This window comes from Erpetoichthys calabaricus, chromosome 2, assembly GCF_900747795.2.
Source record: "Erpetoichthys calabaricus chromosome 2, fErpCal1.3, whole genome shotgun sequence".
Classification (NCBI taxonomy): domain Eukaryota; kingdom Metazoa; phylum Chordata; class Cladistia; order Polypteriformes; family Polypteridae; genus Erpetoichthys; species Erpetoichthys calabaricus.
Genome location: NC_041395.2, coordinates 130,765,215 through 130,787,751, shown reverse-complemented (window position 1 = coordinate 130,787,751; position 22,537 = coordinate 130,765,215). Strand labels below are relative to the sequence as shown.

Sequence of the window (22,537 nt, the reverse complement as noted above, 5' to 3'; positions counted from 1 at the left end):
ATAGGATAAAGTGGTTTGGTCCTGTCCAGCAGAGAGGCACAGTATTCTTTTTTACCTCTGTAGAAACAGTTATTTGTATATTGTGGCTTGAAATTTCACCTCCCTTACCAGCTACAATGTAATGTTGGATCAATAACTGGATTTGCTTGTGTTCTAGGATATGTCTTTTTTCTGGCATGTATTTGCTTTATTTTAGCTTTCCTGGCTCAAAATCTGCCTGACTCTTTTAATGAAGCCAAGTTCATTATAATCAGTCCAAAATGTTATCTTATACTATTTAAGCCAGAGCTGAACAACAAAAGATCTCTCATGGGTAGATCAACCAATAATAAAATGCTGTAATTTTTATAAATATGTATCACATTGTACCTTATTAGTGTGGCAAGACAATAAAGAACCTTTGTACTGATTTGAGAAAAGTTGTATCATCTGGAAAAATAAATAGAGAAATTCAGATGTTTTATCTAATTTTCAGTGTTTAATATTGTTAACTTTGTACTTTTTTAAGAATTAAAAACTACCAATGACTCTGCCCTGTATAAGCAGGTTATGAAAATTGACAGATGGGTGGATTTGCAATAGCACCTTCAACACCATCCAACCTCTGCTCCTTAGGGACAAGCTGACAGAGATGGGAGTAGATTCATACCTGGTGGCATGGATTGTGGACTATCTTATAGATAGACCTCAGTATGTGCGTCTCGGGAACTGCAGGTCTGACATTGTGGTCAGCAACACAGGAGCGCCACAGGGGACTGTACTTTCTCCGGTCCTGTTCAGCCTATATACAGTACATCAGACTTCCAATACAACTCGGAGTCCTGCCACGTGCAAAAGTTCTCTGACGACACTGCTATCGTGGGCTGCATCAGGAGTGGGCAGGAGGAGGAGTATAGGAACTTAATCAAGGACTTTGTTAAATGGTGCGACTCAAACCACCTACACCTGAACACCAGCAAAACCAAGGAACTGGCGGTGGATTTTAGGAGGACCAGGCCCCTCAGGGACCCCGTGATCATCAGAGGTGACTGTGTGCAGAGGGTGCAGACCTATAAATACCTGGGAGTGCAGCTGGATGATAAACAGGACTGGACTGCCAATACTGATGCTCTGTGCAAGAGAGGACAGAGCTGACTATACTTCCTTAGAAGGCTGGCGTCCTTCAACATCTGCAATAAGATACTGCAGATGTTCTATCAGACGGTTGTGGCGAGTGCCCTCTCCTACGCAGTGGTGTGCTGGGGAGGCAGCATAAAGAAGAAGGACGCCATTAACACTTGGCAAATCAGTATCTCCACTACTACTTTTAGTATTCTTATTATTGCGTGAAGTTTGACTTGGTGAAATTCATAAAATTATAGTATGATTAAATGCAATCATAAAATATAAGGGAAATAATAATCATCATGTTTCCTCCCACAGTCCAAAGACATGCAGGTTAGGTGCATTGGCAATTCTAAATTGTCTCTAGTGTGTGCTTAGTGTTTGTGTGCGCGCATCCTGCCCGGGTTTGTTTCCTGCCTTGCGCCCTCTGTTGGCTGGGATTGGCTCCAGCAGACCCCCGTGACCCTGTAGTTAGGATATAGCTGATTGGATAATGGATGGATAATAATCATCATTGTCCACTGACCACAAATTAGCTGATTTAATAAAAATACTAAGGCATGGGTGTCAAAATTAGATCCTAGAGGGCCAAGATGGCTGCAGCTTTTCATTTTGGTTAGTAACCAATTACTGCTGCTAATACAACATCCTTCTTTTTCCTTAATCGTAATTGAGTTTCTTTTTAACATCCAGTCCCCTTAATTGCTTTTGTTTTCTATTCTTAACCAGCCAAAAAACAATAATGAGATTCAAAGTATGAGCACAGAATGACCATTAAACACAGGGGTCGCGTACAGTTCTAAAGATCCATATTTTTTGTTCCAATCAATATCCTATGTAGCTGTAAATGTAACTGTTTTTTTTTATTATATGGTTTTCATGCTTCCACATTAGACTTTTTGGAAACTTCTGTTCTGTGGACTACAGCAGAGCAGTATTTTTCAGACCATGACATTTTTCTTTTCAGATATTTTATTGAGACAGATTTTGTATAATGGACAAACATACAAATGGAATCAAGCTGTTGGAGTCATCAGTTAATTTACATTGCATCTCATTATTATTTGGCTTCTGGTTAAAGAAAATGAAAAAATGTCTGAAAGGAAAACATGCAATAGCTGCAGCCCTCCAGAACCTGAGTTTGACACCCCAGCAATCATTGCGGAAGTTTCAAAGGGCAAGATGGCAAGCTGAAGCATCTAGGAAACATTAAAGTACTACGTGTACAATCAAAAAGTTATCATTTATAAGATTAGCACATGTCAACATATGAAATGAGCTGATTCAATTTTATAAAATATAAACAACACTCTACAAAGTATATCATAGTAAATATGAATCTAGTGGAATATACAAAAATGCCAAATTAACTAGATGAATCAATGACAAAAAGTATACTTAATCTTAAAAATCTTATTTCACAAAATGTGCATAATACCATCATGTTTCCATTCCTAATATACTATTAAATGTTGAATATACCAAAAATACAATGCACTAGTCACAAGTCATAAAAAGAATTCAGCACAAGTGAGATAATGAAATACCCATACCCAATAATTTAATGTCATCTGAAAAGGGAAAAGGGCCTTTTGAAGACAATATGTGTGACAACATCAGAAATATACAGCCTTGGCAGGTAATAAAATTAAATATTACATTTTATTAGTTGTATTTTTATTCAAATAAAAAAACACTTGCTTTGCATATCTGCCATGTTTTATTTTTTAATGTATTCAAAGTAATGCATTATTATGTTTTTACAGCAGTGTTGTAATCTTTAAAATATATAGAACTGTTTAGGTATATTGCAATGAACAAGCTACAATATGATGATATTTTTCAACAATATTTTTGTTATCCTAATGTCCTACACTATCTGATGGAAATAATTTTCACAGGACAGATGGATGGATGGTTGTATTTAGGGAGAAGTGTGGCTTTCAATAAAAAATGGAGACTGTGTAAGGAAAAGAAAAAAAAATGCTTGAAACTGCCTGCCTGTTAAACTAAGACATCCTGACTTCATTTGTACCAGCACACTTCATATTAGAAAATTACGTCATATAAAACATTTAACTTTGTTTTGTTCTCTGATAACAGTTTATATTTGAGAAGTCTTATTTCTTATACCCAAGACTTTTAATTAGTTTTGGAATTTACAAAATACTTTAGAAGTGTGTTTCTGGAGTACCTAAAGCTGATCAGTGAAAATTAAATTGTATTAAAATGTGTTATGTAATTGAACCTAGCTGATTAAAGGAATCTTTTCTGTTACAGTCTTCAGTCTCACATGTTGCTTTGAAAAAGCTTCACCTATACAGTAGGTGCAAATAAAAGACAGCCATTTTTGAATTTCACATAAAACGCTAGTCAAGACTCTTCATTACTTAGTATTTTCTGCAATAAGATGTAATTGCAATTTAAGATACAATGAACTTGCAAATTAAAGTCAATGTCACCATTTTCATTAAAACTGTTGGATTTTTTGATGAATCCTCTGATCAATTTTGAAATTTTGCTGCTCTAAAATACTATATTTTGGAACCTTTAAAACTGTAAGCTAAATTAAGATGTTTACCTATTCTATAATAATTTGCTATATTCTAAAATAGAAATGGTAATTGAATGCTGATTTTATTTCATTGTCTACACTGCTTAACTGTATTTGGTTAAAAAATGGAAGTAATTATGCGTAATCATTAAAACTTAGGATGTTATTTAAGATATTGTAACAACATAGATTGATACATGTTTTATGAATGTTAATTTTAAAGGTGATTTGAAAAACTCATAGGCAGGGAACCCTCTTTTGGGTGACATGGGTAGTTTAATAACTTCAGGTATATTACACATAATGACAATTGAAAATCTACTGTATGACTAGACTTGACATGATTGTCTCAGTTGTTTATCACCAAAGCAATTAATATTTTACTTTGACCAGATAAGTATGGTTTTATGTTTTCTGACAGCAATGGAAGCATCCAATAAAAATCTAAACTCAGGGTCATTATCAAAACTGAAGACATTAGAAAGGTAATTCTTGTGTCTTGAAATTGGATCTGTGGAACTGTTGAAAATTACTCTGAAGAACAAACCAAAGCTTGATTTTGACATTAGCTTATACAATGAGGACGGCTTTGTTCTTTAAATCAGCATTTCTCAACCTTTAAGTATTTGCGACCCGAGTTTTCATAACAGTTTTAATCACGCCCCCCCTAAGGTTTTTTTTGAAAGGAGCCCACTAATACCAATTTGTTCTTTTTTAATTAAAGATATATCATAAATGCATATTTTATTATACCTACTTAACTTTTATCGACATTTATCTAACTCAATGTTTATTTCTCTAGTATCAGAATGTAGTTTAAGTTAATTTGTTTTGGTTTCAACAGATGTATTTTTCAGACTTTTTTTCACAGCTATATTCCCCCCATTTTTGTTACTTCATGCCCCCCTAGGGGGGCCCATCCCACAGATTGAGAACCACTGTGTTATATGGAAGATTTGCCACAGAAAAATTGGTTAGCCTGCACGGATTATAAATTGGCTCATCTACATCCACATTAGATACTGATCTTCTGTCACATGTGGGATTGCCATATCGACTAAAATGATGGCCTGAAAGTTTCCCTGCACCCACATTTTCACACAATCGGCAGTTTAAACTCAGAGAAGAAAATTAAGCTTTTAGAAAACAGAGACAATATCTAAGTTTGACAAAAAATCAGAACAGTATTTTTGAAAAACTTGACAATACAGTTTACAGTTTCAAAAGTATATCTGAAAAATCAATAATTTGGTAAAGCAGCTGAAGCTCTTCTTCTTAATCATCCATGCTTGAGAGAACACAGGTATGAATCTGGGTATTTGGGCTGGAAGAACAGACTCAAATTTAAAATAAGTGATTATTGAATAAATTTAAGAACAGCAGGTTGTAAGGAAGTTCTTGTCAATGCTGGAAAGACAAGCAAGAAAAACCCTGATGCAGAATCACCACATTCAAACATCAGAAGACCAAAACAAACAGAAGTCAACTTTTTGACAAACTTTCCCAAAGGCCAGGATTCATTTAGTTTAGACTGGAAATTATTGAGGAAATACATAAAAGAGACAAAAACGTAACCTTTATTGAAAGGTATATGATGACTTTTTCACTCAGAAGACAGTAAATTGACACTACCATCCCAAGTAAGAGTATGTTAATTATTCAGCTTATTGGTTCAGCAAAATTTATTTTCTCTTGACTGCCAAATGACTAAGTCAAGGCTGTGGTTATAATGCAAACAGTATTTAACATTGCTGTTCTGTTTTTAACTTATAACATTTTTGAAGGTGTATGCAGAATTTAACAGGGTTACTAATCATAACTTGAAGCATAGTTTCTATGCATCTTTATATCATCTCAGGCCTCGTTTGCTGGCATTGTATAAAGAAAGAGCATTTAAAACTAGAAGAACTGCTGGAGTTCTGTCAGATATTCTCAGGCTATGTTATCAGCAGGTAAGCAGTTTTGAATAGCAGAGACCTTGTAACTAAAAGAATGTACAGATGCTCCTTGTTTTACGATGGTTTGAATTTTTGATATTTTGACTTTACGATGGGTCAACTGCAATACACATTCAGCAATCACCAGACTTTGCACTTTAATTTTTGAATCTGCTTCCGAACTAGCAATGTGCATATAATAGTTCCTATGGATGTTGGCAGATGGCAGCATCCAGGCAGCCACCATTAAGCCAAGCTCAGTCTCCAGTGTCTTTAAAGGAGCCAGCCTCACATACAGATGGGAGCTACGTGATTACATATACCTCTACATAGAGATATATATTTATTCGACTTACAATATTTTCAATTTACAGTGGCTTCAAGGAAACGTAGCCCAATCATAAGTAGAGGTGCATCTGTACTTGATTCATAAATAATTCGGTGACCGTTTTAATAGAATAGTTCACATGGACTGTCATTATTTACTATATATTTATCAAAAAATCTATGATTGAAGACTTAAGTGCCAGCTTAAGTGAAAAATTAAGGAAAACACACTAAATAATTGCAACACAAACATTGATTTAATCAATTTTAACGCAAACAGATAGAGATGAAAGAAGAGAAGAAGCAGGCCGCTAGGATGGAGAAAAGAAGAGCTGTTCAGGAAGCAGCAAGTGCATCAACCTCTGAGCAAACAAATGCTAAACGTACAGAGAAAGAATATGAAAACTAGGAATGCTCAAATTAAGTGTATTCACTGCATGTTATCGTGCAGTGTGTGGTTACTGGTTGTATATAATACTGTTACCATGGTTTATAGCAAGGAGAAAGAATAAGTGAGAAATTATAAAAAGAATGTGAAGCAAGCATAGAAATAATTGGAACCTCACAAACTTTAAAAACATAACAAATTTGTAAGTAAAAGAAAAAGGAAGATTTTACAGACTGAAATGTTTGAAGGTGTGATTCATCAAATATATCAGACTTTGTGTTAACATATTTGATATACCAAGGCTGGTATATCAGTGTCAGGTTATGACAAATAGGAATACATGTGTGTCATTCTGGACAAGGGCCAAGAAGTCTTTCCACGTGATGCCACACTACTATATATATATTTTTAGATGACCCAACTTTCAAGATCAATACCTAAATTTAACACCAGAAAACGGTGTGTGTGCAAGGGAACAGAACTTGGAGATACCCTATTTGACTCTTCTAAAAGCCATGAGGGAAGATCTGTGGGCAACATCCTTTGCCAATCCGAATGCATAGTAAAAACCTAATAGTATTGCTCAAGATCCAGCAAAGTAACTCAACCCCTATTTTTGCCTCAATGTAGAGTATTTTTTTTTGGTCCACAGGAAAACGTTTTATTGGACCAATACTTAATGGGTGGAGGAAGCAGAAGTGTTATACTAACAAAATTGAGGCAGGAACTACATTTATTTTATCGAGAGGCAATATAGATTTTTTTTTATTTCCAGTGCTGACATGAGTGGCTGCCTGTTACAACAGCTCCTGTGTTTGGTTGTCATCATTGTTTGCTACATTTTTGGGATAATATGTATAGCAGACATTGGAAGGACTTGGACTAATGCGACTACAACTGCTTGACCTGCGTCCTTTGTCTCCAAGAGTGCCAGAGCAAATTACCAGACTCCCTGAACAGTTATTGCATAGACACTGGGAAAAGAGAGCAGGAACTCGGCTTCACAATAACAGGAGAACATACAGACCTTAACTGCCTTCTATTATGGGCAATGGAAGACTACTGGTGAATAAAATGCAAGTACAAACTCATCAGACTTATGTGCTTCAGGGAGACATGGCTTAGAGCTGAAACTCCAGAATTCACAGTTGCACTGAATGGACTTAAAATTGTGCAGGTAGACAGAAGCAGGAGTGAAACCACTAGGAAGAAGGGAGGTGGACTTGCCATTTTTGTGAATGAAAATGGAGCAAACCCCAGACACATTACAATTGTTGAGCTTGTATATGTCAAGGGAGTTTTCACATATCGTTATGTTTGCCTTCAAGCCTGGAGTTAAGGAAGAAGTCAAGCGGGTGCAGAGAAAATATCTCTGTGAGGAGAAAGTTCACTACTTTTTGGAGTCCCTGGAGGGGGTGCTAGAGGGCATACCTTCTGGGGACTCCCTCGTTCTGCTGGGAGACTTCAATGCTCACGTGGGCAATGACAGTGAGACCTGGAAGGGCGTGATTGGGAGGAATGGCCCCCCTGATCTGAACCCGAGCGGTGTTTTGTTATTGGACTTCTGTGCTCGTCACGGATTGTCCATAACATGAAAGAAGTGGGGAATGGAATGAAAGTTATCACTGACTATGAATAAGATGTAAAATTTGCAGAGGAAGAGAGCAAGAACTGAAACAATTTTTGAATAGATTTGTTTCACCCTTGTCGGTTAAGCCCTTACCCAACACTGCCAGCTTCTTTGTGCAAGCTGATTAAATTGTAGAATCCCAACTGCCATCTCTACCCTGCACAACCTACAAGGGTATTACACCTGTTGTCTCTAGCACTCTTTCACTTCATGAACTGACTGTCTCTGCTGATTAAGTGAGGAGAGAGCAGGGTGAACAAGGATGCAGGTACAAATGGAATCAGCCCCAGGGTGCTGAAAACATCTACCAGTCAGTTCTGAGGGTGTCCTTCAGCACCTGTTCTCCTTCTCTCCCATCCATTTCAGAACCTCTTAATCCTCTGCAGTTTGACTATCAAGCATATATAGATTTTGTCACACATTCGCACTCGAGGACCTCCTCATGGCTTGAATTAGATATATGATAACCCACCGGGACAAGAGGGGAGGCACTGTTGCTGATGTTCTTTTCTCATTCTCTTACCACAGCTCAGAGAAACCACTCATTGAGGGCACTTAGCCCTGCCCCTTCCATGAAAAGCCCAGTTGCCCAAAGGGAATCTGCATTTACCCAAGGGTGAACCACCAGATGGGGCTCCCATGTGACTGACCCATGGTTTATCAAAGAAACAGAGCATAGACTGTTGTATGAGCTTAAGTGGTGATTTGTTTTGTTAATTTTTGAGGCATTTGTTTGTTTGAACAACAAGTAAACAGGATGACCCTGTTGGTGTCCAAAATTGTTCCTATTATCCATCCTGTCTTCTTGCACCTGGCCACAATGTGGATGATGCTCTAATCTATAGGTTCCACAGAGCTTACTCCCAATTAGTCAAACCTGACACCATAGTCAGGATAATGTTCTCTGATTTTTCAGCACCTTTAACATCATTCTGCCTCACGTATCCACCTATTTATGTTTTAAAGTGCTTCTGTAAAATGCCAAATTTCCTCCTGGAGACAAATAAAGTATAAATCCAGTGCTTGCCATCTACAGAAATTTTCAAGTGACTCCTCCATTATAGACTGAATTAATAATGGAGACAAGTCAGCGTACAGGAGACTTATGGAAGACTTTGTCTTGTGGTGAAGGGAGAATAATCTGCAGCTCAACAACAGCAAGACAAAAGAGTTGGTGATAGACATCTGGCATGCCAAACAGCCTCTGTGATCAGCCACCATTCAAGGGGAGGATGTAAGAGTGGTGCAGACCTACAAGTACCTGGGGGTTCACATAAACAGCAAACTGGATTGGTCTGACAACACAGTGGTGCTGTACAAGAAGGACCAGAGTAAAGGTCTTTTGATGTCTGTAGGAGGTTGCTGCAATTGTTCTATCAGTCCATAGTAGTAAGTGTATTGTTCTATGCTGCAGTCTACTGGGGAAGCAACTTAAACTCAAAAGATGCTCAATGCCTGAACAAACTTGTCAGGAAAGCCTGCTCCATCAAAGGGACAACCCTGCACACACTGGAAGTGATTGTGTTAAATGGTGAATGGCAGTAAAAATGGATGCCATTATGAAAAATCCCCTAAATCCCCTGCAGGAGGAGTTCTCTTGGAACACTTTTAGGTATAGGCTCATTCCTCCACAGTGTACTAAGAAGTTCCTTTGGGGATTTTTTCTGCCTGCTGCTCTGAGGCAATCCAATGCTTCCTCCTGACGTTCCAAACTATATCCTTATTCTTTTCAACTTCCATTTCTACACATTTATTGTTCACTTGCCTATCTAATGACTGATTGTATTAAATGTCCTGTGAGTCTGTATCTTTTGTGTTCTCCGGGCCAGGTAAGACTTTCCATCCCAGTCCCGATGCTAGCCCATCTGTTATGGCATTTTCACAGTCCTTCTCTCAGCTGAGTTTTATGGGACACAGCAGCTACTCCTGCGATGAGCCAGGTCTTATTCATAGAAGGCTGTGGATTATACGGTCTAGATGACCTTGCTCTCTAGGCTCCTGGCATTCAAAACAACAGCCTGTGTTTGTTGTATTTTTTAGTGTTTTTTGTGAAGCAGAGTGGGAACAAAATCCTGTCCTCGTCTGGTGTCTTTTCTGTCCTTTGTTTGGATTTTGCACCTTGCCCTTGTTTGCCCCTTGTCAATAAGGCAAGAGTACAATGGGACCTTGGGACCATATGGCCTTGATGAGGCTTCTTGATTGGTCATTTTCTCACTGTTGACTGAGCTGTTCTTCTTTGGTTCCTTATATTTCTTTGAGGCAATTGGATAGCATGGGGTTCTTTATGGATTAAAGAGGGGCCTCTTACCATCTGTGTAGCCTTTATCAAACCACAAGGATGTACTGAACCAGAGCCACAAAGTTCTAAACAGACATCCACATTCTTTTACCTATGCTGACTTCCGAAGTCTGAGTAGCAACCTCAAAAACTTGAGGTTCAGGCATAGAAGATTCTTTCTTTACACTTATTACAGCTGTTGGAACGAGCACTACTGGGTTCCCCTCACCTTTGTCAGCAAGCTTTTCTCTGCCCACTTTGACCTCAACAGTCTGAATGGCCGCCTCTGAGAATTGAGGTTCAGCCATGGATAATTTTTATACTACATTTAGAACTGGTGTTGAAATGAGTATGACTCAGTTCCCCTCACTTTTGTCAGGGCTCATTTCATACGGCGTTCCCAAATTATTTAATATACAGGGATTGCTTATCTGTATAGCCAAATTCACACCAGGCAGCAAACCTATTCCCTAGTTGCCATATATATTTATTGTCTGCCATGGCTCTACAATTACTGGCAACTTTACTGAGTAAACCATACACTACTAATTTTACCAGTTGATTTTCTTGGTAAACGTTTGTTTACCAGTACTATTATTAATTGGAAATTACCACTCACACTTACATATTTATCCAGTATTTTCCTGTATTGGCTTCTTCACCTGGGAAAAAGTTAGTAGTGATTTTTGTTTTAGCAGACATACAATGAAAGGTTAATTGATAACACTACAGTCTTTAATTAGTTCACAAAAGTTAGATATGAATCAGTACGTCTTTGTTGTGTACACCTTCTTTCAGGTGCCTTATAAAAAGAATAAGGATGCATTTCAAAGCAATGACTTATTAAAGACATTTGAAGTACTAGGAAGAACTTATTGAAGTACCCCTGAACATAAGACATATTACATTAGTGAAAAGTTATATGCCTCAGTGAATAGTCAACACAAGGAATTAGATTATAAACTTACCAGGTTGTTTGGCACATGCGTCTCAAGGGGCAATATCAATCTTCTATATAAAGGGATTGAATGGAAAGAGTATTATTGTGGTCTTCAGCAATGAAATGCATACTGCGTGTTGTGTTCATCCTAGAACTATGCGCTTATGCAGCTGCTTTGAGAAACATGACTTGCAATATTCTGGAAAGATTTGAGCTGTATGGATTATATAAAAAAGGAGACATTATGTTAGGAGGTATTTTTCCAGTTCAATATTTCTCAGTTCCACCAGAACTATCCTTCAGATCTAAACCTGACAAATGGAAGTGCGATAAGTAAGTTTATAAGGAGCATTAACAGTTCAGAAGCTTAAAAAAAATCTCTGTTTCATTATTTGTATTATTTTGTTAAATTTTTATTTATTTATTTTTTTTAAGCCTTGATTTCTCAGGGTTTCAGTCTGCTCAGACAATGGCATATGCAGTTGATGAAATAAACAGAAATGTCTCACTTCTTCCCAACATAACCTTGGGCTACTGGCTATATGATAACTGTATAAGAATGTCCATAGGTCTTCGTGCTGCAACAGCCTTGATCAGTGGCCAGGAAAGCGTTGTTTCTGATTACAGCTGTAACCAGGCTCCCCCAGTTGTGGCTCTGGTGGGAGATACTGGCTCTTCACCATCCATTGCAATATCAAGGATACTCAGTCTTTTTGGCATGCCTATGGTAAAGTAATAAGACTTTTTCTTTTCATATCAGATTTACAAACAAAAATGGTACTGTAGATAACAGTAATATTTACTTCTGTCTTAATTACAATGATACATGTAAATCAACATTACGTGTATTATTAGCAATCACAGCAGTGTTCTACTTTTGAAGTTGTAAGAATTTTCTGATAGAAATAAGCATGAAATAAAAATAAAACCGTATTAGATATTTTTCAATATTAAAATTAGATTTAGCACTTAGTATAAATTACTGTTGCCCTTATGTTATATGTTTGTGTTAATGTTTTCTTAATATGAGCAACACCAAATCAAATTCACTGCTCCTTACATTATTAAATTATTTTTTTTATGTATTAACATCAAACTTTAATATTATACCCGGTTTTCTTTGACTTTTAAGGTGAGCTATTTTGCAACCTGCCCCTGTTTAAGCAATAAGGTGGAATTCCCATCATTCTTTCGAACAATTCCAAGTGATGACTTTCAAGTTAAAGCCATGGTTGAAATTATTAAACATTTTGGATGGACTTGGGTGGGAATCTTAGGAAGTGACGATGAATATGGACATACTGCTCTCAAAACCTTCAGTGATGTTTTTCAAACTGTTGGATGCTTATCATTTAATGAGATTATTCCCCAAGCAAATGATAAGCTAAAAATTTTACATATAACTAACATTATAAAGCAGTCAACTGCAAAAGTTATCGTTATTTTTGCCGTATCAAGAGATATTTCTTTTTTATTGAATGAAATTATCCTCCAAAATATTACTGGTAGGCAGTGGATTGCAAGTGAAGCATGGAGCCCAGATTCACTGGCCAGCGAAGAAAACTTTTATTGGCTTGGTGGGACCATTGGAATTGCTATAAGAAGAAAAGATATCCCAAACTTGGAAAAATTTCTTTTGCAAGTTCGCCCTGATTTTGACCCTGCAAATAATTTAGTTATTTGATTCTGGGAAACTATGTTTGAATGCAAATTTCCAGAAAACTCTTCTACATTAATTAATGGTAAGACATGTACAGGATCAGAAGACCTTAAAAGCCTGAGCACAGCCTATACTGACACTTCACAGTTGAGATCAGCGTATAATGTTTATAAATCAGTGTATGCTCTGGCTCATGCCCTGCATGATTTGATGATGTGCAAAAAAGGAGAAGGGCCTTTTGAAAATGGCTCATGTGCAGATATATTTAATGTGCAGCCTTGGCAGGTAAGAGTTTAAATAAATCCACTTGATCTACTATATATACAGTACATAATGCAATAAAAAAAACTTTATTAGTTGTAATGTTAGAATAATTCCTTTCCTTATCATTATAATTATTGCAGGTTCTTTTTTACATGAGAAAAGTCAATTTCATTAATCCTTTAGGGGAAAGAGTTGCTTTTGATAAAAATGGAGATGCACTTGGGATTTATGACATAGTAAACTGGCAAAAGATAAATCAGGGGAAAATTACAATTAAAACTGTAGGTGTTTATGATGAGTCAGTTATCACTGGAAAAGCACTCACAATACAGGACAATGAAATATTCTGGAACTTTCCTTCAAAATTGGTATGTTTATTTATTTACGTGTTTGCTTTTATTAACACTTATGCACATGACCAGATGGTATGTAAAGCTGACGTAAATACATTAGAATTGACATGTAAAAGTATATTAAGAATTGTTTAAAATTTTAAGATATTTTGTTTTGATATGGTGAACAGTTATATACAGTTTTGTAAGAACTTGTGTAAAGAGTTGGTTAAAAGCGACAGAAAAATATACTTCTTCCCAGGATACAAGCCTGCCTTGATGATTTCTAATCAAGCCAGAATATACGGAATATCATAAAAAAAATCTATTATAAAGGGTGAGCCAAAAAGAAGTACCACATTTGAAACATTTATTCTACAAAAATGCTACAAGATAAAATACATTTCATTACAACACAAGAAAATGTATACAAAATCATTAGTGAGACACTCTTTGAGAAAATTTTTGAATGCTTGTATTACTCATTCGGTCATTTCTAGTGGAATACCACCATTTCATGGCAAATAGCATCCTTGAGTGCTTCAAGGTTTTGAGGTCGGTGTGTGTATACCTTTGACTTGAGTTAGCCCCACAAGAAGAAATCACACGGAGTGAGATCAGGCTAACATGAAGACCACCCGACATCGCCGTGCAGGGAGATCAGATTCCGCAAAACTTGCATGGATCTCCTCTCCATATGAGCTGTTGCTCCATTCTGTTGAAACCATGCATCCTCCACAAGAAATTCTGCAATGGCACACCAAACTGTAACACGTTCACTGTGCAGCGGTCTCTGCTGAAGTCCACGAGTGTTGGTGTTATTTACACAAACATTTAAATGGAAATGTGCCTTGTTGCTGCACATGACAATGGCATCTTGATAAACAGTTTGCAGAATGTTCTTGCACAACTCTTTACAGCTCTCCCAGTCTCTCTCAGTGAGTCCCTGCACTACCATCAGTTTATATGGATGGAATTAAGGACCTCATGCAAAATCCTCCTCAAAGACGTGCCTAAGGCAGAGGCATGTTTGCGCGCTGAGCATCTAGGAGACTGCAAAATTGATGCCCTTACAGCTTGGATGTATTTAGGCATTTGCACAGTCCAAAGATGGCCTGGATATTTTCTATTCAATGTTGTTCCTGTCTGTCTAAATTTAGTCACCCACTGAAGAATTGTTTTCCGATTTGGGACGTGGACAAAGAATGCTGAAGTGCGTTTGGAAGGCGTGTTGTGTAGTGATGATTGATTCATTGTTTTTGAATGAATGATTTGACGGTGAAAGCATGGTGCGCACTGGACCAAGGCATGTTGCAGACTGAAAACTACAAGGGATCGTCTATCAAAGGATCCCCACCCCAATCACTCGGTTGCCTCTACCTTGCGTAATGACCTTGAGCAATGTGGTACTTCATTTTGGCTTAGCCTCTACTTTCTATAATTGATTTCTTAGAATGTGTAAGCTTGATTGCACTTATTTTCTGGTTTCCTTCACATTGCATTTTGTAATAAACTATTCACAAACCTGAAGGTACCTGTTTTAAGGTTAATAAAGTTCTCAAACATTTTTATTATTTTAAGGCTCCTGAATCAATCTGCAGTAAAAGCTGTCAACCTGGGACAAGGAAAGCCTCTAGAAAAGGGGAGCCAGTCTGTTGCTTTGACTGTGTACCTTGTGCGGAAGGGGAAATAAGCACTGTGGTTGGTAGGTGGATGATTCACATAAATAATCCCAAAAGTAGACAGTCTGCTTAAGAAGGCTAAGTGGCTGCACTAAATTGGCACTATATGAGTGAGCCAGGGTGTGTTCATTTGGGACTTGAGATGTACTAGCAAAGCATCCATGGCTGAATCCTGCTTTGCAGCTAATATTACCAGAATGAGCCCTTTCAGTCCATAATCTTGGAAGAATGGATACATCTTCCAAAATCAGTATGAAATATGTTAATGAATCTCTTCTTTATATATTTATACTAAGAATACTCTCTTTGAGTCACACACTGGTGCATTAGAAACACAGGTTCAGCTTCTGTGTTTTTAGTCTTTCCATGAAACAGCTTGCCTATTTTTTTGTTTTTTAATTTTTGAGTAGCATGTATATTTTTTAACTTTGTTTTTTGTAAACTTTGTCTTGTAGATTCTTCGGAATGCTTCCGGTGCCCTTCAGATTTTTGGTCTAACCCTGGAAGAAATCAATGTGTGGAAAAAGAGGTGGAGTTTCTTTCATTTGAAGAATCCATGGGGATTACATTAACAACCATAGCAGCTCTAGGAATCTGTGTGTCATTTAGTGTATTGGCAGTTTTTATACACTTCAGGGAAACAGCAGTGGTGAAAGCCAATAATTCAGAATTAAGTTATTTTTTGTTAGTATCGTTAGCTCTGTGCTTCCTCTGCTCTTTATTCTTTATTGGGGAACCTTCACACGTGACATGCAGACTAAGACATGTGGCGTTTGGAATAAGTTTTGTTTTGTGTATTTCGTGCCTCCTTGTCAAAACAGTGGTTGTGATAATTGCATTTAAAGCAACTGTTCCTGGAAATAATAGGATAAAGTGGTTTGGTGCTGTCCAGCAGAGAGGCACGGTATTCTTTTTTACCTCTGTAGAAACTCTTATTTGTATATTGTGGCTTGTAATTTCACCTCCTGTTCCAGCTAAAAACACTAATAGTGAACATTCAAAAATTATACTTGAATGTAATGTAGGTTCAGTTACTGGATTTGCTTGTGTTCTAGGATATATCTTTTTCCTGGCATGTGTTTGTTTTGTTTTAGCCTTTCTTGCAAGAAATCTACCAGATTCCTTTAATGAAGCCAAGTTCATCACATTCAGCATGATCATTTTCTTAGCTGTCTGGATAGCCTTTATACCTGCTTATGTCAGTTCTCCTGGAAAATACACAATTGCTGTGGAGATTTTTGCCATCTTGGCTTCCAGTTTTGGTCTTCTCATGGCTATATTCACTCCAAAATGTTATATTATATTATTGAAACCAGAGCTGAACAACAAAAGATCTCTTATGGGGAGATCAACTAATAATAAAAATGCTGTATGTTTATGAATATACATGTTATTGTATGATATTAGTGTCACGAGACAATAAAGGAACCTTTGCATTAACTTGATTTGAAAAAAAAAAAGCAAGAATTGGAAACATAAATTCATTCATGCATTTGTTCATTTCTTTCTGTAATTTGTAATGTATAATTACATGTTGTGGTTGTTGCATTCCTAAGAAACAATTCAAAAGCAAAAGACATGGATATTAATACTTTGAACATATGTGAAATGAGGGGATTGGCTTAAATGACCACTAAAAACTATAATCTTTTGCTAGACTGCTCAAAATACACTTTTCAGCATAAAATTATTTTTAATATGCATTTTTCATAACACAGTAACCACATCTGTAAGCTTTTGTGGTAACATCTCAACTAAAAGAAAAAAAAAACTTTAGTCGCTGAAAAATAGACTGGAGAGGTCTCAGCATCACTTCGGACACTCTGTCTTTCACGGCTAGTGGATGGAGTTGCAGATTGTGCAGGATGCACCGGCTTGAAATAATACGTGAGAAACGTCTCCTTTGTGTGGCACTTGAGATTCTTAAAGGTCTGGACATACAGGGGCATAGCAGAACCATTTTGGTGTTTAACCTTGAGACCACAATCGATGATGGGATTGGCAGACTCAATATTTCTAGCCAGACTGGGTGCAGCTGACAGTGGCTCCCAAAATCCCAGCATGAAGTTTATCAAACACCTTAATTTTATCACTAAACTGCATCACAGACTTTGTGTGCTTGGGCTTATCGAGCTCAAAAGACTTGCACTACACTTAGGGGGCATAACTGCAAAACAAAATAAATGCACAGGGAGCAGTTTACTCTACAACAGTAGGATGAACAAGATGGTAAAGCAAATGGTAGAATACTATCTGCTCCCCAAATCTGCATGTATCATGCCTATCATTTTTTCTTTACTGTGCATATTTGGAAACCCCACAAATGTCCAAAGTAAATGAAGTTACAAATTAAATTGAGTGAATGCCTGAAGTCACAAAAGTTCATTCATTCATTCATTCATTTTCAATCTCTAATCCAAAGTCGAGTTGCAGGGGCAAAAGTCTTAGTAGTGAGGCCCATATGTTTATTTCCCCAGCCACACTTGCCAACTCATACTGTGGGATCCCCAGGGGTTCCCAAGCCATCTGGGAGATTTAATCCACCCAGTGTGCCCTAAGTCTTCCCTGGGCTCTCCTCCCAGTTTGTTGTGCCCATAAAACCTCCATAGGAAGGCATACAGGAGGCCCAAACCACCTTAATTGGTTCCTCTTGATGTGGTGGGCCAACAGCACTTTTCCGAGCCTCTCCTAGCTACCTTGCGGCTGCTTGCACCCATGATCTCATTCTTCAGGTCATTTCCCAAAGTTCATGATTTATAGGTGAGGGTGGGAATGGTAAATCGAGAGCTTTGCCTTCTGACTCAGCTCCTTCTTCACCACTACACATTAGTATAGTGACTGCATACCTGCACTCGCTGTCTTAATCTGTCAGTTGATCTCACCATCTCTTTCCTCCTAACTTGTGAATAAGATCCCGAGATATTTAAAAGCCTCCACTTAAGGCAGTAGCTCAAGTTCCACTCGAATAGTACACCTTTTTCCTACAGCGAACCATGGTCTCAGATTTGAAGGTGCTGATCCTCATCCCTGCTGCTTCACACTCAGTCGGACACATTCCCAATGCATGCTGGAGTTCCCAGCCCAATGAAGCCAATAGGACCACGTCATATGGAAAAAGCAGTGATTCTAAGGCCACCGAATTGGACCACCTCCCCTCCCTGGATGCACCTTGATATCCTGTCCATGAAAATCACAAACAGGACAAGAGACAAATCACATCCCTGGCAGGGTCCCACAGCCACTGGAAACTGTGTTGATGTTTTTCTGAGTATGCGGACACAGCTCTCACTGTCATTATTCAAGAACTGAGTAGCCCTTATTAAGGGGCCCTGGAAGCCCATGCTCACCCAGCACCCCCCCACAGAATCACTGTCATACGTCTTGCCTAAGTGAGTAAAGACCTGGTCCACCATTCCATGGCCTGGACAGAATCCACATTGCTCCTCCTCGATTTGAGGTTTCATGACTGGGCGGAGTCACCTTTCTAATACCCTGCCATAAACATTTGCAAGGAGGCCAAGGAGTGTGATCTCCTAATTGTTAGAGTACCCCAATCCCCCTTTTTAAATATGGGGACCACCACCCCAGTCTGCCACTCTAGTGGCACAGCCCCTGATGAACATTAAAAAGGTGTGTCAGCCATGACAGCCCAGCAATGTCTCTGCCTCACCCACCAACAACTGCTCCTTCCCCACAAGAGAGGTGACATTCAACTTTCCATGAGGTCAGTATTTGTGTCTGGGGTTCCAGTCTGCCAAAGCCTCTGCCTTCAACCGCCGCCCAGGTTACATTGTACCCAGCTTCTGTTTCTCCTGTAGGTGGTGGGCCCACACCAGTGCAGTTGGGCTGTGCCCAACCAGACCCCAAGGTAGGCCCTGCTGCCAGATGCTTGCCTGTGGGGCAGTTCTCCCAGGCCTGGCTCCAGGAGGAGGCCCTGGTAACCCCATACTGGGTAGGGTACTCTTTTTATATTTATGGAGCTCCATTATTAGGGGCTGTAAATTGCTCTTTGTCTGACCCCTCACCTGGGACCAATTTCCCTTGGAATTTGCTTCTGCTCCAGACAACATAGCTCCCAGGGTCACAGAGACACTCAAACCTTTCCACTACAATGGCAATACCTGGAGAGTGTCGCTAAAGTTAAAATGCGCAAATTTTTATGACTGACTGGAATATTGATAATTGACTGAAAAACAATTCAAATAAAAAAGTAAATTTAATGACTATATTTCTTGACCTCTAAAACATAAGTTTAAACTGCAAAAAAAACTATAAATCACACAAAAAATAAAATCATAAAGAAATATTAACATACAATGATCCCCGCCTATCACTGAAGTTACGTTCCAGACCCATCAGCGATAGGTGAAAATTCGCGATATAGAAAGACCATATAAATAAACATTTCTTTTATAGTTTAAGCCCACACACTTTAAACACATGTAAACTTATTAAAACACACTTTGTAAACACATATGATATGTGGATGTTGGGCTACGGATATGAGTAACATCTCTCTATTATAAAACATTTTAACGTCATGCAAGACAAGGCAGTGAGACAGAAGAACAGCTACCGAACAGGCTTTTAAATGATCGACGTGCAGAGCGACAAACAGAACAGGTATCTTGGCAGAAGCAGCACAAAGCCAGTAGCTGGTCCGTCCACTTATGCTTAGCGTGTGTTCAGCTCCCCCCCTTCACAATGCGAGCAGGAGAGACGCGAAGTGGCAGGAGCATAGCGCGCCTCCGGGGAGGTTGAGCAAAGCAATCAAGACCAGATCATCTCGGAGAGACACTTTGACGACACGCAAGACTAAACATTAGAACCTTAGGAAGCAAAACCCGTGAGACAGTGACTTTTGCACGTCACGCCCTACTTACAAACAATTTAAAACAAGTTCACTGACATCTAACCTAGCAGTTGTTGGAATGTTTTCAGTAGACAAACTTCAGGTGCTCCCAGCTCTTAAAACAATGACAAGCACAACATGCAGCTTGCCAGCAGAGGAGCCGAGCACTTCTCCTTAGCGTGCGTTCAGCCCTTACACCCCTCCCCCCTCCTCCTCCTTCAGGACGGTAGCGGCAGAGACGCGAAGTGGCAAAAGGACAGCTGCTGTACAGCCTTTTAAGTGATTGACACAAAGCGCGATAAGCACAACACACAGCTGGCCAGCAGCAGCAGCAAGACAGCAGCTGCACCAATCGCTTATCCTTAGCGTGCGTTCAGACCCCCTCTTCACAACGCGAGCAGCGTTATAAGTCCCGCAAGAAAGAGATTTAACCACGTCTGGGGTAGGAAATAAAGGACAAATATTGCTTTTACAAAAGTTTTAAAGTAAAAATGAAAATAATGCATATGTAACAGTTCCCATGAAAATAACAATCTCTTTAAATTGTTTTTCCGGTAAACCAAACCCGGGGGTGGGTGAGCGAAGCAAGCAGGGGGCAGAGCCCCCTAGTGATAATAATAATATTAATAAATCTGCAATGTAGCGGGGGATCACTGTATAATATTAACACTCAGACTAACTTGTCAGAGACAGTAATAAAAAAATGATAATGGCAGGAAAATGTGTAGTCAACAAATGAGCAAAAGACACAATCAGATATTCAAAGTCAAAAAAAAACATAAGAGATTCTTAACCAGATAATCAAAAACCACATCTTTCCGAACAAAGATCTTTGGGTTACCCATCAAATTCGATTACCCTGGAATTACAGAAGATGATCTTTATACAATCACCTAGATGAAGTCTCAAAAGTCAAAACCTGAATATATAAAGTCATTCCCGAATATATAAAGTCAGCGTTGGAATATATATATTATAAAAAAATCTTGGAAGGGAGACAAGATGCGATCTTCTTGGAAGATACTTTCACGTCACGCAAGACAAGGCAGTGAGACAAAAGGACAGCTGCTGTACAGGCTTTTAATTGATCGACACACAGTGCAACAAGCAGAACATGTAGCTCGCCAGCAGCTGCAGCAGCAAGCCAGCAGATGATCCGACTGCATCTCCTTGGTGTGCGTTCAGCCCCCCCATCACAACGCGAGCAGCAGAGATGCAAAGTGACAAAAGGACAGCTGCTGTACAGGATTTTAAATGATCGACACGCAGCACAACATGCAGAACACACAGCTCGCCAGCAGCAGCAGCAAGACAGTAGCTGATCCAACTGCATCTCCTTAGCATGCGTTCAGCCCCCCTCTTCACAACGCGAGCAGCATTATACGTCTCACAAGAGAGATTTAACCGCACCCGGGGCCGGAAATAAAGGACAAAGAGTAGATGACAAAGTAGAACATCGTAAAGAATTCAAAAATGTTGGAGCAGTACACATGCACAGCAAGTTAGAGATAATGGAAGTACTACAATTCAAAAGTCTCAAAAAAAGGATGGGAAAGATCACATTAGCTCAAACAAACAGAAATTATTACTCGGTGAAATAACGGAACAGCAAAAAGAGATCAAATATATTGTTCGGATTTAAACTTTAAGTTGGAGACTTGTAGATCGTCTAATTTGTGTTGCCAGCAAGAATTAAAAGATTCCAAAAACGTTGTTGCGGTATGAAGTCCAGTGAGACGGAGACTTTTAACATGAGATTCTTTCAAAGTCACGCCCTACTTACAACCATTTTCAAACAAGACAACAGTCATCTAATCTCAGTCGTGTGAATGCTTTTGTCAGACACACTTCCTGTGTTCTCAGCTTTTATAAATTTTAACAGGACAATAATTTTATACGTTCTAGATGACACGTCAAAGTTAATTCCAAATATTGTTTTTACAAAAGTTTTAAAGTAAAACTGAAAATAATGCATATGTAACAATTCCCATTAAAATAACAATGTCTTTAAATTGTAAATTGGGTGAACCCCCTAGTGTGTATATATATATATATATATATATATATATATATATATATATATATATATATATATATATATATATAATAATAAAAGGCAAAGCCCTCACTGACTGACTCGCTCACTGACTGACTCACTCATCACTAATTCTCCAACTTCCCGTGTAGGTGGAAGGCTGAAATTTGGCAGGCTCATTCCTTACAGCTTACTTACAAAAGTTAGGCAGGTTTCATTTCGAAATTCAAAGCGCAATGGTCATAACTAGAACATATTTTTTGTCCATACACTGTAATGGAGGAGGCGGAGTCACGTATCGCGTCATCACGCCTCCTACGTAATCACGTGAACTAAAAACAAGGAAGAGATTTACAGTACGAGTCACACGCGGGAACGAAGGTAAATGACGTTAATTTTTGACTGTCTTTTAATACTGTGTAAGCATACATATTAACACATGTGCAATTAAACGTGTGCATTTACGGGGTGATTTCTCAGGCTTAAAAGCTCACCTTTTATCAAACGCGGGAACAAAGGTAACTGACGTTGTTCACTGTCTTTTAATACTGTGT

The 22,537-nt window shown here is 38.5% G+C and overlaps 1 protein-coding gene across 1 annotated transcript in view; it reads left to right on the top strand.

Moving 5' to 3' along the window:
* The window catches only part of LOC114669563 (extracellular calcium-sensing receptor-like), a 34,584-nt gene extending 18,069 nt beyond the window's left edge, over positions 1-16,515 (top strand). The window contains exons 4-6 of the mRNA XM_051922794.1: positions 13,223-13,450; positions 14,996-15,119; positions 15,552-16,515. Coding sequence (XP_051778754.1) covers positions 13,223-13,450; positions 14,996-15,119; positions 15,552-16,477 — 1,278 coding nt within the window. The 3' untranslated portion in view covers positions 16,478-16,515. The remainder of the gene's footprint in view (positions 1-13,222; positions 13,451-14,995; positions 15,120-15,551) is intronic.
* Positions 16,516-22,537: the final 6,022 nt, after the last annotated feature.